At 37.1% G+C, this 16762-nt stretch overlaps 2 protein-coding genes across 4 annotated transcripts in view; one reads left to right on the top strand and one right to left on the bottom strand.

Moving 5' to 3' along the window:
• Positions 1–16762, bottom strand: part of Trim9 (E3 ubiquitin-protein ligase Trim9) — a 34124-nt gene that overhangs the window by 8226 nt on the left and 9136 nt on the right. The window contains exons 2-5 of the mRNA XM_081989828.1: positions 4019–4114; positions 3560–3793; positions 3348–3501; positions 706–845 (exon numbers count right to left, since the gene is read on the bottom strand). Coding sequence (XP_081845954.1) covers positions 706–845; positions 3348–3501; positions 3560–3793; positions 4019–4114 — 624 coding nt within the window. The remainder of the gene's footprint in view (positions 1–705; positions 846–3347; positions 3502–3559; positions 3794–4018; positions 4115–16762) is intronic.
• Positions 8037–15269, top strand: LOC145735314 (uncharacterized). 3 transcript variants are annotated; one of them, XM_081989162.1, is made up of 4 exons: positions 13360–13527; positions 13927–13988; positions 14060–14321; positions 14374–15269. In XM_081989162.1, the coding sequence occupies exons 3-4, from the start codon at positions 14104–14106 to the stop codon at positions 14576–14578; spliced, it is 423 nt and encodes a 140-aa protein (XP_081845288.1). In that variant the 5' UTR covers positions 13360–13527; positions 13927–13988; positions 14060–14103; the 3' UTR covers positions 14579–15269. The 3 variants fall into 3 exon arrangements, with proteins under 3 accessions (XP_081845287.1, XP_081845288.1, XP_081845286.1); XM_081989161.1 differs by lacking the exon at positions 13360–13527 and adding an exon at positions 8037–8099 and having other exon boundaries at positions 13927–14321; XM_081989160.1 differs by having other exon boundaries at positions 13927–14321.

Raw genomic sequence — 16762 nt, 5'->3', positions numbered from 1 at the left:
AAAACGGTTTGAAAACCCTTTTAAAACTTAATAAGCAAACGGTCGAAAGTTCAAAACAAGCGGAGAGCCCTGGCAATCATTAACTCAAACAAAGCTCAAATTAAGTTTTGTTCATAAAACACCCATAAATCAATTTTGTAACAGAGGCCAAAATAGCGATCGGTAGCGAAGCCCTACGCGGTCATAAAATTTAAAAAAGAGCCTTAATTACGCAGTTTCAAACACCCTTAATTTTGTTTTAATAATTGGATACAAGCGAGCAATAATATTCTGCACAGTAATCAATGTTCATGGAGACTAATTAGAGCAATTTATTTAAAAAAATAAACTGTGTATCATATTCAAACAAATTATGCCGGTTTTTGAATTAACTACGCCAAAAGCAATTTTCAGGTTGTGGCAATTGCTAGCGTCTAAATTGCCATTCCAGAAGTGTCTCCAGGCCCCCACCCCCAGCTCATTTAGGCAATTAAACGAAATTACTTAGTCGGAATGAGCTCCAACAGTTGCGCCTTTGCTGTTAAATTGCTTATGGAAATTTTTCCACCTGAACACCGTCATCGAAGATGAATGTTTTTACGTGTTCACATTAGGGTAGGACCTGGAGGGGTAAAACCCCCACGAGGGTAACGTTAGCATACGGTCATTTCCATTTCAACCAGTTTAAAATTGACTAATTTGTTAAGTGAGACGGATTAAACTTACCCTAAAATCTCCACCGTTGCCATCGTCCAGCTCTAGGACGTACCCTTCGACGTGACTATGGGGTGGCGGCTGCCAGGCAATTGTAACCGAGTTATTTTCAGCGCTGCAGTCTTCCGGGATTATTGAGGGGGCTGCGGGCGCTAAACAAGAACGTGAGCAAGTTTTAAAACACTCAAAAGAGCAAAAAAAACAAATTACTTGGAGTAAATAAACTGCTCGCCACGTCAAGATCAGATTTTAATGCAGTTTGGACTGTCATTGAGCTTGGTTTTTAAAAACTTTTGCTTTAACGCACTCTAACTGCTTTATACAGAAACCCCATCAATAAGACTATACAGGGTGGCTAGAAACATTCAAAGTGGGACAAGAACGTGAGCAAAATTTAATTACAGTCACTTTACTAATAAATAGAGTCCGGATTAAAAAACACTAAAATCGTGAAAAAAAGCGCTTTAAAAGCAAAATTATTTGCTTGAAAAAAGCATAAAAATCTATAAAAAAGCGCAAAACTCTTTCAGAAATGCAACATTTGTTTGAGTTCAACTTTTTTGAAGATTGCAAATTGCTTTAGAAGCATACGGAAGATTTTAGACTGTTTTGAAAACTTTCCAAAATGTTTTTTGAACTAATTGAGAGCATTTGGAAGCTTTTTAGACTGTTTAAACAGCATATTGAAGGTTCTGGAATGCTTTAGAGGCATTTGGAATCTCTTACACGGTTCACAAAATTTTTTGGAAGCTTCTAAACTGCTTTAATATCTTCTGGGAGCTTCTAGACTAGTTGAAAAGCGTTTCGAATCTTTTAGACTGTTCTAAATTATTTTGAAAGCTTCTAGACTGTTTTGAAAGGCTTCCAACTGCTTTAGAAGCATTTTGGACTTTCTGTAGTGTTTTGAAATCTTTTTAGATTACTTTAGGAGCATTGATGGTTCTGGACTTCTTTTAAGACATGTGAATTTGAAGTTTTGGAAGCTTTTAAACTGCTTTAGAAGCATACGGAAGCTTTTAGACTACCTTGAAATTTTTTGAGAACTTCTAGACTAGTTAATGATTATTTGGAAGCCTTTAGAGTGTTCTAAAAGCTTTTGGAAGCTTCTAGACTAATTTGAAAGGCTTTAGACGTAGAGTTTCTGTAGTGTTTTAAAACCTTTTTAGACAACTTTATAAGCATTTGGAAGGTGTTTGGACAGTTTAAAGAGCCTTGAAGGTTCTGGACTGCCTTTAAGACATTTGAAACCTTGTAGACGGTTTTAGAAACGTTTGGAAGCTGTTAACTGCTTTAGAAGCATACGGAAGCTTTTAGACTCTTCTAAATGCTTTTAGAAGCTTCTAGGCTGCTTTGTAAGGTTTGCAAGGCATTTTAGAGGTTTTATAGTGTTTTGGAATGTTTTTACATTTTTTTAGACCTCTTCAGGTGTAGGTATTTGGAAATTTTTTGGTCAGTTTAAATTTGTAAATTGATACAGACATTTTGCAACATGTTTTTGTCGTTCAGAAGGCCCCAAAAATAGCAGTAAATAAGCACAAAAAACTAAAATAAGCACAAAGCGAAGAAAAAAGCAAAAAAAGCATCAACAAAATCTGTCAAATGACGCGTTTTTGTATAAATCGTTCACATTAGATGTCAAAGGTTGGTTGCTTTTATTATTTACAAAAAGCAAAATTTCTAGAAATCCGGACTCTACTAATAAATATTATTAACTTTTTTTTTACTTAGTAACTTGTTGTCTAGGGTATTACCTTGGGACGTTTTTGGGCGTTTCTTAATTAACGTCATGTGTCCGAAGAATTATATTGATTTTTCCGGAAAATAGATATAACACTGTTCAATCTTGTATTAAACCATATTAGCAGGTTTGTATCGATCATTCAAATGCCGTTGTATGATCAACATTATCTGAGTACTTTTCAGGACAAGTCCCATATTTGGTCAGACCACACTGTTCAGCGACAGTGAGTGAATCTTGAAATTGTTTGCACGAGTTGTTTTTCCACTTTAACTATCTTTAAACACCCTGTATTGTTTTATCGGTCAAGGGAGTTGGCTTAAAATTATGCAACACATAATACCGGACCTACACGTGACTTGGGAACGGTCAAAAACGTCCCGAGATATTGACCTAAGCAACACTTGTTAAAACAAATCCAAAGAAATATATTGATCAATTGGTGACTATTTGAGTGACTGGGTTTTCCCTATCAACTAAAAACCATAGTTCAAACCGCATCAAAATCTGTTGTTTTGTTGAAAAATGACCCAAAAAAAATCACTGTCCTAGTTGAGTTTTTAGTTGCTATAAAGCCCGAAGTTTTTAACACTATTATAGCTGTATTTGAGAAAAATATAATAACTAAATCTAGCTAATACATAAAAAATCGGCCATTTTGAAATAACTTAAAATTTATCGTGTTCTAAATCAAAAAATGCATGCAAATTAGCACACTGCATGCCTCCCTTAGCATTTTGCATGCTTATTTACCTGCGGGAACCCTTTCCTCCCCGTCTATGTACGCTAAATTATACAAATTTCGGTGATTTACCAATATAATACAATTATGCAAGAATTTCATTTCACTACATTTCCATGTTAAATATGATTGCGGTGAATACATTAGAGTAGACTGACGATTTAATTGACTTACGTTTCATTTGTATAAAATTGAGCTGCTCGATGGCCTTAAGGACGGATTTATCATCCAAGGTTAGGTCAAAGTGAGGTGAAACCCTGGGGGCTGTCCACTCTTTATGCCAAGAATGATCGGTGTTGGCAACCCTGGATATTAACATTGTCCCCACCTGAATTAATTAAAATATGGTTTAAGGTGTGTAAAGGGTAATACTGGGATAAACTGACTTGTAAAAAGGCTGAGCTGTCAGTTTCCTTAAGGGCCTCAATGCAAAATTGCAGGAGAGCGGTGGTTTGTTGCAGCCTTGAAGTACAAGTGGCCACTTGCTCCTTAAGGGCTCTTACCCGGGACTCCTTATCTTGTCTGATACAGTCGATCAGTTTGTCCCTTCTGGCTTGGATGGCTTGAATAAGGGCTTCGCACTGGGCCGAAACTATTTGCTCGAATTCTTCGCAGTTTTCCTTGAACGAAACATTTCAGTTATGCCCTAGTTTTTTTTTTATATCATGATTACAAAGGAGAAAGATACTGGCCCTAGATTCGTTTGCCCTTTTGCTGTATCTCTTTTCTTTTTATATTCGCTTAACTCATTTCCTTTTTAGTGAGCGACCGTAAAAATGTTATTGTCGGGAGTAGCTCTTAAGTATAAAATAAATTGGGGCCTTTCTAAAAAGGGGAACACTTACATTGACTTTGTCGCTCATTCCTTTAAGTCTTTGTATAAATTCGGTGGTGGATTTGGCTCGTTCCGAAAGTTGTTGGAGGTTGTGGGACAGTTCAGTCTGCAACAAAAAATAGTTTGAACAAACCAAACACGTACAAAATCGTTTAAAGTTAGAAAATGATAAAAGTAATATTCGCTCCTATCAAGGGAGTTCGATTGTGGAATTGATGGAAAATCTCGTCACGCAATTTTTCTTTTTCTGGATTTCAGTCACGTTTCGTTGTTTAAAGGCTGGACTTTCAGATTCTTCCACCATAAATAAATAAAGTAGTTAAGAAAGGATTTTCTATGGTTCAATCAATACCGACAAATCACAAGGAAGATAAAAGCCAGCCATAACTCATAATATACGACTCTTAAACTTCTCTGCAGCGTTATTTAAGGGCCCGAAACCCATCTAGTCCAAAATTTAACGTTCAGTTTAACGAAGGGCCGTCATATAACAAGAAACTTTATTGCCCTCTTAAGTTTCAAAAGTCTTAAATCCCCTACATCAGCACTTTATCGAAATACGTCATTCTCAAATTGACTGCCTAAATAAGTAAAATCCAATTTTCACCCCCTCTTACAGAATAGGGCATAAACGGCACAATTACGTTTTTTTGTCTGGCAAAAATAGCCACTTAGCGTGCAAATTTAATTTAGTACGTTTCTTTGAAATATTATGCCCTTTTTGTTTCCAGAGTGCTCTGAAAAAGGGTGTTTTTTTTTTGTCTCTTTTGGCCCTTAAGCCAATTTAAATTAATAATGATGCTCGATCTGTTATTGCCTAGATTAGACCCTGGTCCTGGTAAAGACAAACAGAAATATAATAAATAAAGTTGTTTCGGAAATATAAATCCTTTAAGTAAGACAAATTTCCGGTAGAAAGGGATTTATTGGTACAATCGATCAATGTGGACAGATGTTTCAATTTTTGTTTCCGATTTATGATAATTGTCTAAGTAATGTTGGAGTTAAGATTAGGTTATCAAAAAAACATTTAATCAATCTTTAAGGGTCCCTCAAAATTGTTTTGTTAAGTTAAACATCATCCAATATCCTTAACAATTGACAAGACCCTTGAATAGTCGTCTAAAGATTGGATCAACCGAGTCCGGATGTAAATTCCCAATAATTATGGATATTAATCACTGTCTGGATTATTGTTCGTCGGTTTTCAACCCTTCTGGTAATCTGTGATGCGGTCAGGACCGATATGCAAATTGCTTTTTAGTGGCATCTCGGTCGGGTCGGATTGTTACCAGACTTTTTGCTCCATCTGTGAAATTTCCAATACAATTTTCGATTATTTCGAAATCCGGCGATATTTTCCTCGCAATCCGTTTTTCCCTCCCGAAAGTTTTAATAACGTGCATGAAACTGTACGATAAATCTTCCATTAGGGGTGGGTTGGAGAGTGGGGTTGAGAAAGAAATGCTAAACATTTCACAATGGAAAAAGTAGACGGAAAATGGGGGCGCGTTTTGAATAACTCGGAGTTTTCGTATTGCTCCATTATTAATATCCATGGAATGTCTATGTTGTTCAAATATCGGAAAAAACCATGGCATGTAATTGTAGCTAAATAGAATGTTAAAATGGAAGCAGAGTGTATCTCCATAGAAACACCCTTGCATATCAAACCCTAAAGAGATTTTCTTTGACGGTGTCTGCTGCAGTTCTCCCTCACCCTTTGTTGTTGTTGCTTTATTTTCTTAAATTTTCAACAAAAAATAGTTTCTCAACCACTGAAAAGCGCATATAAGTAACTTTAAAAGTTTTATGATAACGTATATCATTTCTAGTGCCTGTTTCTAGGAAATCTGTCACGGAGGGGCCGGATGTAAATTTTTTATTGCCCCAAACCGGCTAGACGTTGAGAAAGCGGCGGCGCATTAAGATGAAAAATTAACTAACCCTCCCCCGCACCCCGTTAAAACTGGTAATAATTCACACCCTAATTTAAAATCCCCAGAAATTATAATACAGTGTAAGAAATTCAGCACCCCGGATCGAACAAAGTACCTGTCGACGGGTAATTAACGGGATATGCATCAAGCAGGCCCCATTGAAAGTTTAATATCGGAAAGGGCGGATTACCGTCCTCAAAGGGCTCGTAACTTTCCCCCTTTGACCGGTCGCCGTATATTCACATCTAGGCGTCGCCGTCACGACAAAGTTCTGTGATTTTACTGTTTATTTAAACACAAGCAATTTACCTTATTTGTTTATGTATTATGAATGAACCCAGTACATATTCTGATGATTAATTGACTTAAGTGTGGTTTATAAAACAAACTTTAGTATTAGGATTAAGAATTAACTAGTGGTTTGACAGACTGACCTTAGTTTAACATAAAATTCTACATTTTCTTACAGCTACACTACAGGTAGTAAATGTCAATGTGTAACTTTAAATAGAGAAGCACTACTTTAATGGAATAGACAAGAATTACGTCAGGAAGTAATTTACTATTTAGACAGTTGGTCACAAGTCAACGTGATCTTTCTGAACTTTGCTCCAATTATTAAAAAACTCACGTCCCTAATCAGTGTGAATGATTTTGTTTAATTTGGACCAACAGGAGTTAAACCTCCGATGATTTAAATTAGATTTGCATGAAGCAGACTGCTTCTATACAATTTTAAAAAGAAAATTTTTCAGGAAAAAAATAAATTGAGTGTTGGTTTATGCCAATATTTACCGAGCTCCAAGTCAAACAAACCGTCGCGCCCTCTTTTGAACGATGAGGATAAAAAAAAGTCACTGCATAAAGCGACTGTGGAATATTAAAATTTAATAACTTCCGAGACTCATAAAGGCCCCAGTTATCTACAATTCGCAGGGAAGGTGGAGACAAGCCATTAATGTTCGTTTATTAGGTAAAGGGATTGAAGCTTATACAGGGGGCGTTCACGGATCAGCTCTTTGCTGATCCGATAACTTTCTCAAGGATTACGTTTCGTACAGTGGGATTACTTCCTGGTCAGTGGGCCGTTATAATGGAGCAACCTTGGCAGTCAAGTTCGCGTGTAAAACATGGATTTTCCGGGACAAAAAAGTGGTTTCTCTCTTAATGAACGTTCTAATTGGTATGTCGTCCTCGAAAAGGGGTGACGTTTGTGTAGGACCACTCGTGCCTACACCCCATTATGCACAACCCTTTTGTCTGTCTATACAATCTGACATTTCAGAATCCAATGTTTGTATGTGTGAAGTGATCATTAACGGTTTTTTGCTTCAACGCATGATTTGTTTCTCCAGTTTGTACAGCTCCAGCTCCTTATTCAAAAATAAAAAATCGCTTTTGCTACTCTCCCTGTTTTATACAAAGCGCCGTCTTGCTTCGTATAAATCACGTTTCCGATTTAGAATTACGGTAGCGACGGGGCGAAACGCGACGCCGTAAACCTACCCCGTGTACTTCATGATTAGTGCGGGGGTAACAAAGAACTACGTTTACGTCTTGCATGGCGTTGAATTAAATTGTTCGCGTCGCACACAATTTAAAGAGACAAAGCGACGACGTAAACGTACTCTTTGTAACAATTACGCGATTGCTGGGAAAATTTACAGAAAATCTTTCTAAAGTTAGTATGTTGTCAGGAAGATTGTAGTAAGTAAATCTAGTCAGTAAAAAGCCCCAAATGACAGTCCTTTCCATGGAGCTTGAAAACGAATGTCTCCATCTTAAATAGGAGGCCATGAAAACACAAAATTTGACATTTGTTCAAAAGCTATCCACCGCCGGAGGGAGCCACTTTATTTTTTTTAAATCACATGACCCCATGATCACAAAATTATACAGAGGCCACGTGACTTTTGGATCATATTGCGTTTAGATCCGAAAGAGAACGACTAATTACTAGTTGTCATTGTTGTTGTCACTATGACATCTATTTTTTATTTAAAATTGTAATATCGTTCGAGTCATTTTGCACTGTCCGAATTTATGACAAAAAGGTATTAAAAGTAAAATTGTGTTGTTCCTGAGTTTTGTGAGTTATATGGGGAAAGCCGGGCTGCCCAGATTGTGAGCCAAGAGCAACTTCTAGCAGGTGTAAGTTTTCTAAACTCCGACTTATTTAAAGCTTAGAAAAATCTAGTTTTTAAACTCATGAAAATATTTATCAAGTCATCATCATAGACTGCAGTCGAGGGAAAAGTTTTGAAACCAAAACCATTTCGATTATTAATCGCTTTGATTAATACACTCGTTGGTTAAATAACCATTAAAACACTATCTTTTGCCAAATAAAGCTAGAGGCCCCTAAACCAGATTAACTTACTCTCATCTTCAACTCCTTAAAACATTATTCAAGACAGTAAAAACCACTCAAAACTATGCAAATTACTTGACATTAGCAGCAACCATATTAAAATTTTTGACAGGCACCTTCTAGCCTTTTTAGTAGGCGTTGGGCAGTGCCTGCATGTTTGCAAAACCTTCTAGCTCATTTTGACATTATACCTTTGACAGCTGTTCAGTCACCACGTTGCCAGACTTATGTATTATTCATTTGAACTGGTTCCTCATCAATTCGTGCGTAATTAACCGGTTAATTAAAGCTTCGGACGGCATGCTGCGTCTGCTTAATTCAGAGTAATTTAAAAATTTCCCGAGGTAAATAGGAAATGACTTGTCTGCTTTATTTACCTAATAGCCGAGACCGATGAATTCGTTTACGACCGTCTGCAGGGACCTGAAATTTCCTCGTTGTCCCCTCGAGGCGATATCATCAAATTCGATATTTATAACTACTAGATATAACGCAAAACAAATAGATTGGAAAGTAGACAGAATGGAGGACAACTGTTTGTTTTGTTGCCTGAAGTGGTGCCACGAAAGTGGACTCAATTTTCTCAGTGTGTATTACAAAGTTAGGTAGGTGGGAAAATTAAACGTACCTACTCAAAGTGCTTAATTGAAAGGTCTCTCGCTTCTCCTTTGTACGCCCTTACATGCCATTAAGTCTCCATTAAGATAACTGAAAAGTAATTTATCTTCCCTGCCTACGTAATCTCCAGTAGGGACTTTTTCCCTACAAGAGTAAATTTGTATTTTAAATTTGAATTTGAAGCCAACGTAATTGCAGTCAGTGAGACTCCATACAAATCGAATTAGTGATATGTTACATCAAAAGTGTTTTCATCTGAGGTGGTAAACCAATTCAAACAGCCACGTTTTAATGAAACTAATGCAATTTTCCAACCGACCAAACGAGTGAAATTAGCGCGATTTTCCATCCCCCTTATCTGTTAAACTATAGTGAGGGGGTTGGTGTTATTTAATTATGAAATTTTGCGCTCTAAATAGCAAAAGCTCTGTAATTCCTTGCCGAATAAGAAACACGATTCTGACAGTAAAAAGCGCCTAAAGCGATTTGCAATCGAACGGGATTTTATGCTTAAACGCTCCTGACACATCCAGGATTTAATTAACGAGGGGATACTTTTTTAATCTTCATGTGCAGGCGATTTTAATTGGATGTCTGTATTTTAATTGTGATTGGCTGGAAAAATCCGCTCAGAAAAACATTGACAGCGTATATTGCAGTGTATGCGAATATTGAAAACTGCTGCCAGACAAATCGTCCTATAACGAAATTACATTCTGTCGAGTCGACGTAGCATTTCATCTTGTCTGGCAAGATTTTTGATCAATATCAAAGGGAGTTCAACTGTCTTTTATTTAGTTGAAAGCTTCTAGCGTAAACGTACCCACAAGTTCTTTTCGACCTGCCTCTAGTGGTGAAATAGTCAACTAGTTTCAGGCACAACATTAAGCTTAGTAAATTCATTTCTCTGGAAAATGATTTTCTCTAAAAAGCCCCCGGAAATGACTGAGGCTCTTAATTCGCAACAAGATGCAATTATGATGGGCCTTTTAGCGTTTTCTTCTCTTTGTTTCGCGTTTCGCGGATCAGTTTCTGGACGTCTTAGTTAATTAAAAGTGCTCCGGAATTATTATACTAATACCATATCTGTCCATCAAAAGGGGCTGTAAAGGGTTCCGGAAGTAAAGGGGTAGCAAATCACCTTATCCGATTCCGCAAAGTTTAAATTAAGGGCGACAGCCCCCTTCCTATCTCTTTCCTCGAGCTTGAAAACATTAATTCATCATCCTTCTATTGTTGCGTTTGGCTTTTCCCCCGAGGAAGCGATTTTAATTCTTACGGAACAATGTTATGTCAGCGAGTAAAGAAAGTTTCGCTTTAATTACATCTCATGACTGTATATCAATAATGTGGTATTATTTACCCCAATTTCCATAAAAAAAAACTGTCAATTTAAAAGCATCCCTACGAAACACGTCTCCAAACTGGGTTATTAATGGCCCTTTAGGGACACATAACCGAACCTTATTAACTGGAAAACAGTCCCTGTCCCCAACCCGATTGTTTCCTAAACTTAATTAGGTGCGATGTAATTAACAGTAAATCAACTTATGGAAAAGTTTACTTTACTGGTAACCTTCTAAAAATAATTATTTTTTACACCCTTTCTAACCAAGAGGAGTGTAGAAATTTAATTGGATCGTCAGGAGGGGTCCCAAAGTTTTTCAAATGCGGTTACGACTGAACAATCAAGGAGTTTTAAACTTTTCCCTGTTGCTTTGTGCAATTGTTTGTAGAGGCTGTACTCGTTTAAATTGTCCCTTGGATAGATGAAAAAGGCAACATGGCTGTAGTCACCAGAATCTACCAAACTATGAACTAATTATGACTATGAAACTAAATGCGGTCCCACAGTTTCTCTTAATTGGATTGCCAACCAGAGCCTAAAGTTTTTCCAAAAACGACTGAACAATCAAGGAGTTTTAAACTTTCCCCTGTTGCTCGCTTGTGTACCCTATTTTTGGGGTTTAGTGTAATTGTTTGTCCATTAAAATAATCAGTAATGGAAGTTTCTAGAGAGTACAGTTTCAAAGAGAGATAAAGTGTAATAAAACGATGCAAATCTAGCATTTCTTGGTAAATAATTATTATGTTACTAGGAGTAGAAAGAGGGGGGATTATTGTGTCCTGTCACATTCTACAGGTCTTTCTATTGATAAATCCCTTCCCTCGTTTCAAGAATACGCACCCAGAAGATTGTCCGACCGAAGCGGAGCTGACAACCACAAACTCATTCTTTTGCCAAAACGTCAATAAACTCAAAATGCTTAGAAGTTACGTAAGCAGTCCTAACAATCTAAATAGGACCGCTTACTTAACCTCTAAGCCGCTGACGTCGGGTGAATGTACCCAATGTCACGCAAACCCATTCATCATGCGTCAAAAATGATAATATTGATATTATTTATTTACTAGTACAACAATAAAAATTCATTATTGTACTAGTAACATAATGTAGTCTTTCTACGCCGGCAGTCAATAATAAGCATATTTTAGACCGCTTGAAAAAACATATTTAGTCATTGAATTGCCTGACAGCTGTCAAGACTGACTTTAAATACGTCAAAATGTCACAAATTTGTCATTCTACTTCTATACTAAACCCACTGCAACGTTGCCAATTTTCTTCTTTCAATATTTAAAACCATTCAGTTAATGTTGTATTGTTATTGATTTGTAAAACGGAATAAGCAGCTTTCAGGGCGCATTTACTTCGAACTATGCAGCTGATAATGCGAACCCTACCGAATCGGAAATCCAACAATATTGAATATGCATCAACGAGTTTTAATCCCATTAAAATCGGTGTTTAGTTTCCACCTAAAACCATTAAGTTTATCAAATAAACATCGCACAGCATTGAGGATTAATCGCCATAATTATGGCGGAAGCCGTAAAAGCGAGAGAATTTCGATCCGGGGATGTACATGTAATGTCGAATTATTTATTGTTCTCATTACTGAATCACTATTTTGTCAAAAAGTTGAATTGCCACATTTCAAAAAAACCCACAAAGTAATTGATCCTCTAACGGTTTCATAGTCCTAAAGGGCGTCGTTCCGATTTTTCCGGTTTATTATCCGGACCTTAATATTCAAATCGCGTGTTCAGGTCAAAGTGTCCATCGGGTCGACAGGGAAAAAAACCGAAGTGAATTATTGTGTAGCCGCCTTAAGGGTTGTTTCACTGCAAAAACCTTTCGACTCCCCCTGCTTAGTATCGCATAATCTTTGAGGTTATGATGGACGTTTAATTATTCACCGCATCGTAAAATCACTCCTCAACCTATCGAATGAACTGGAAAATATTTTCCGGATGATTTATGTGACGTTATTGGACAGTGTTGCCAATTTTGGGAAACTTTTAGTGGTTGGAGGAATGTAACAACCACCGACATTTGTTTTGGATAGTTTCAAACTAATTAACATGCACATAGTTGTTCTATTAATTAAGGTTGGGAGTTGAGGGTGAATGTCACAGTTGGCTATACTGAACTAATCCTTTGTGTTCCTCTGATCAAAAAGTCTTGATTTCAACTGAAACTCTGTTGCCAAACCAACGACCACATTTAACCGTTTTCCATCTGGTTACTTAATGGTCTAATACAACCAAAGCCGCTATCGAAGCATTTCGATTCAATTAAATGTTGCAACTAGAGCGGGCAACATCCTGGACCGCGTTTATTACCCACATTATACACAACAAACCGAGTTAATGGATTAAGTAATATGAAAACGTATGCCCTTAAGGGGGGATGCTATTATCTAGTTTGGGGAACGTAAAAATTCCGTCGTGTCGCATAAAACCCCCGGCCACATCGTTGTTTCCAGGATCGGCTGTTATCACGATTACTTATGAGCCCCTGGGGGACCTACGGAAAAAGGGGGGAAAATTCCGAAAGTGGTTTCGCTTTGATGAGGTTACGACGGGTTTTTTCGTATATACGACGATGATTTTTAGTTTGAGTCTAAGGGTGGATACAATCACATTCAAATCGCCTTGACTCACTTTTAAAAATTTCCCGGCGCCAATGCCTGGAGGAACTGTACACCTCCGCCATGGAGTGCTATTTTTATACTTTAGTCTACGTAAACTTTCTCTTTCACGGCCGGCACTGTTTCAGTTAAATTGTACTGAAAACCGTACAGTTGTACATCAGAGTGACGCGTGACACTTCTGTTTATTTGTCATTGAAAAACAATCTGAAATGACCTGTCTTTTATGAACGCAGCATTTGTGAATGAAAATGTGACAACATGACGTCAGAGTTTGTGGCAAAAGTACGTTGGTTTCTAGTTCGTGAAACGTGAGCTTTAGTTCCTTTCACTTTAAAACTAGCACATTGTGACAAGTGTAGTACATTTCAGCGACAAACTAGTACATTTTCGTTAATCGGTAATTTTGGTACGAACAACACTGAGTCGTTGATTTGTGTAGTTTGTTAGAGCGTACCAGCGCGGTCGTACCACGCCGGATTGTACCGTAACTTACCATGGCTCACTGAGAATTTGTAGGTCGTGCTGTTTTGTTTTTTTTTTAAATTCATCAATATGGAGTAAACCGGTGGTGATGGATTATAGCTCAAAACTGGTAAGTTTATCGTCCGGAACCATTTTGTTTTAAGTGACAAAATGGCGGTGACACCCAGAACGATTACCATGGAAGACATATCCCAGTAACCTAAACCCACAGGCAAGAATGTTGTCAAGCGCGACCGTATTGCCAAATCCTAAAATTAGTTCATTGAAATTCGCCATGTTGTAATTTTTTTTATTTGATACCGGCTGCATGACACTGTAAATTACTTCACCGATTTAAATATCCTGGTAACCGAATTATGAGATTTTAATTGGTTTACTGACAAGCGTGACTATACGCCACTGACTAGAAAGTAAATTAAGCCCTTATCTTATCTATTATCCCTGAATGTGTCACTGTCACAACACCTAAACGATAATAATATGATAAAGTTGGTTCAATTTATTGCAGGCCTTGAAGTAGTCAAACCGACAACGCATTCAACCCCACAAGACTGAATAAGTTACTTAAAAGTAAAAAATTCTGTGATAAATTCGTGATTTATACACATACACATTTAATTACTCACTTTATACATACATAGTTAAGTCACAGGGGAGTAAACCCCCTCTAAAAACCACACAAAACATGGATTTCCTATCGGAATTTGACGAGGAAATGGCCAGGAACGACACATACGACGTGAAGTTTGGCAACAAGGTGCAACGAGTGGGAAAAATATTTTCCTACACTTTCTGGAGGACGAAAATTGACGGGGAGATTTTCTGGAGCGTCCAGGGCAATAACAATGACGGTTCCGCCTGGGTGGTCACGCAATATTTCGGCAAACCCGAGGAAGCCAAAAGGTAACTAATTTCTGTCAAAAAATGTCGTTTTCAGAAAAAAACTTCTTTGCAGATACCAACAAGAAGTAATCTTGCATCATCCGACAGAGAAAAAAATCAAAATGGTTTACACATCGCCCTGCACCAAGGGCATGAACTGTATCAAAATATCCAGGGCGATTGTCTGTCATTTTAGGGATGACACCAACAGTCTAAACTTTGAGTTTCGTATCACACGATTGAAGCGCCGCCCTTACCCTCAACGGATGATGTGGTAGTTTGATTGTTATTTCATCCACTGACAGTTGTTCTGAAGACTTGTTAAGAGTGCTGTAGGTAACAAATGGGCGGCAAATACAAACTCGTAAAGCCTGAAGGTTGTTATTAAATAGGAATTCAATAATTATGGCTGAAACGGGTTTGTTGTCAGATATTAATGGGTTTGCACGTTGTACTCATTATTATCACCGCAAACCGTAGTAATATAATGAAGAAACCTACTCAAGTTTTCTGTAAAGGAAAATTTGTACGTAGTTTTTTTCGGTTTGAGTGTTTTGATGACTTTTACCTAGGTACGCTTGATTCGGTCGCAAAAAATGGTTACGAAACCCGATGAGGTTGTAATACAAAATCGAAACGTTTCGCGTATGGACCTTTTCGGAAACTTTCGCTTTTTTGTTGTTATGTTGTTGTTTTTCTGTTTTGTTTTATTTATTAAGTTGTAGCGATCTCTTTGACGTTACGCTTTCTGTTTATGTGCTATTTTTACTTAAGGCTATACAACCCGACAGTTACCATTTTCTACCAGTGTGTTTTTATTTTTAAAATAAAACGATATTACCTATACATTACTATCTTAAGTAGCCTATCTGTAGTACTATAATATTTAGAATGGAGTGGGTTTACTTTTGTATTGTATAGTAGAGTTGTACTGACCATTTAATTTTAATAAATGGTGGTTCAAATAAATTAGTTTTTTCTGCAGTCAAGCGTTACAGCAGAGTAAACGTTCCCTTGTTTTGGTCAATTTAGGTCACTTTTCAAAAGTGAAGGTTAAGGTTGTAGACATGTAGACAGAGAGGAATTTTGACTTGGCAAAAGTTCAACTGACATCACCTAACACAAATACCCAGCGAATTTATAATTATTGTTTTTAACAGTTCTTGAGAAGGGGATTAAAACTACACCAACATCATTTTTAGATGAGTAAGTGAATTGATATCAAGCCAAAAAATTGAAAGTCCCGAGACAATCAACTAAAATAGTGCCAAATGCCTAACTTAATCAAAATTAACATTGATTTTATAATGAAAGTTTCAGCAGTGCAGTTAAAAAAAATTAAACTCATCGACGTAAGGATGCTTCACCGTTTTAATAAATTGTATGAAATTAAATTACACAATACGAAGCCGTCGTAATTGGCTATTACAGCGAGGGCCCCGCTAAAAATGGTGAAAGTCGTAATGATCTAATCGTACTCAGCAGTATCCCGGGATGGTCACAATTATCAATTACCTAGAGAAGAATGGGAGACGAAAAGCTTGAAATTCGTTAAAAAGGGCACAAAAGGTCGATTTTGTCAGGCTGGTAACGGTTTCTGACTTTTACACCTACTAGCGCATTCACCATTATGCGAATATTTAATTTAGTTAGTTATTAACAAGAATATTCAGCCACCATGTGTCAAGAAAATGTTGCAACCAAGAAAAAATTATTAATTTTCTTTTACCGTTGTTTTCGTTCCGGGCTTTTAACGCTCCAGATATTCCGTTGCCTTAGGGAAAGCAACTTAAAGGGCCTCGACGATTACGGCGGCAAAGTAATCGCGAGAGACGACTGAAAAAAGACCCTTTGCGTTCTACTAAGTGGAAAGTAAAAATATTTTCATTACAAGATTGTTGTTGGTAGAAACGATCTTTTTGATGTGGGTATTTTCCATTTTTAATATAATCATTGTTAAAGGGCTGTTTTGCCCTTCCAGGCAACTTGACATATTTCAATTATGACAACTTTTTTAAACTGACAACCCATTAACAATTCATCCTCTAAAATAATAACGTTTTTACTGGTTGGTTTGAAACAACCAACAAAACATTCCTGCGGCGTAATTAGGAAGGGAAATTAAATTGCACCCGGTTTTAGCCTGGTAATATGCTAATATGCAAATGATAACCAAAAATGTTGTTGTTGGACGGGTGGAACGTTTACACCGCGGGCTAATACGGGGGTTTCATTAAATTTTGCGACTAGGTGTATTTGACGTGCCTTCTTCCACATTTTTAAAAAACGTAAAAAAATTGACAAAGTAATTAAATCGTTGCGTGCGATCACGCAATTCGACTAATGAGAAACGAGGGTAACAAACCCCTCGAATTTATCCGACTTTTTGGGGTGTCTTGAAGAAAAGTTAGGTTGGAAGTTTTATTATAGTAGGGTCAATAATAAGAGCAATAAACTGTACA

This window comes from Ips typographus, linkage group LG11, assembly GCF_016097725.1.
Source record: "Ips typographus isolate SLU linkage group LG11, UJ_Ityp_2.0, whole genome shotgun sequence".
NCBI classification, from domain to species: domain Eukaryota; kingdom Metazoa; phylum Arthropoda; class Insecta; order Coleoptera; family Curculionidae; genus Ips; species Ips typographus.
Note: the sequence above shows the minus strand (reverse complement) of the source record. Positions and strands in the feature narration are given on the sequence as shown.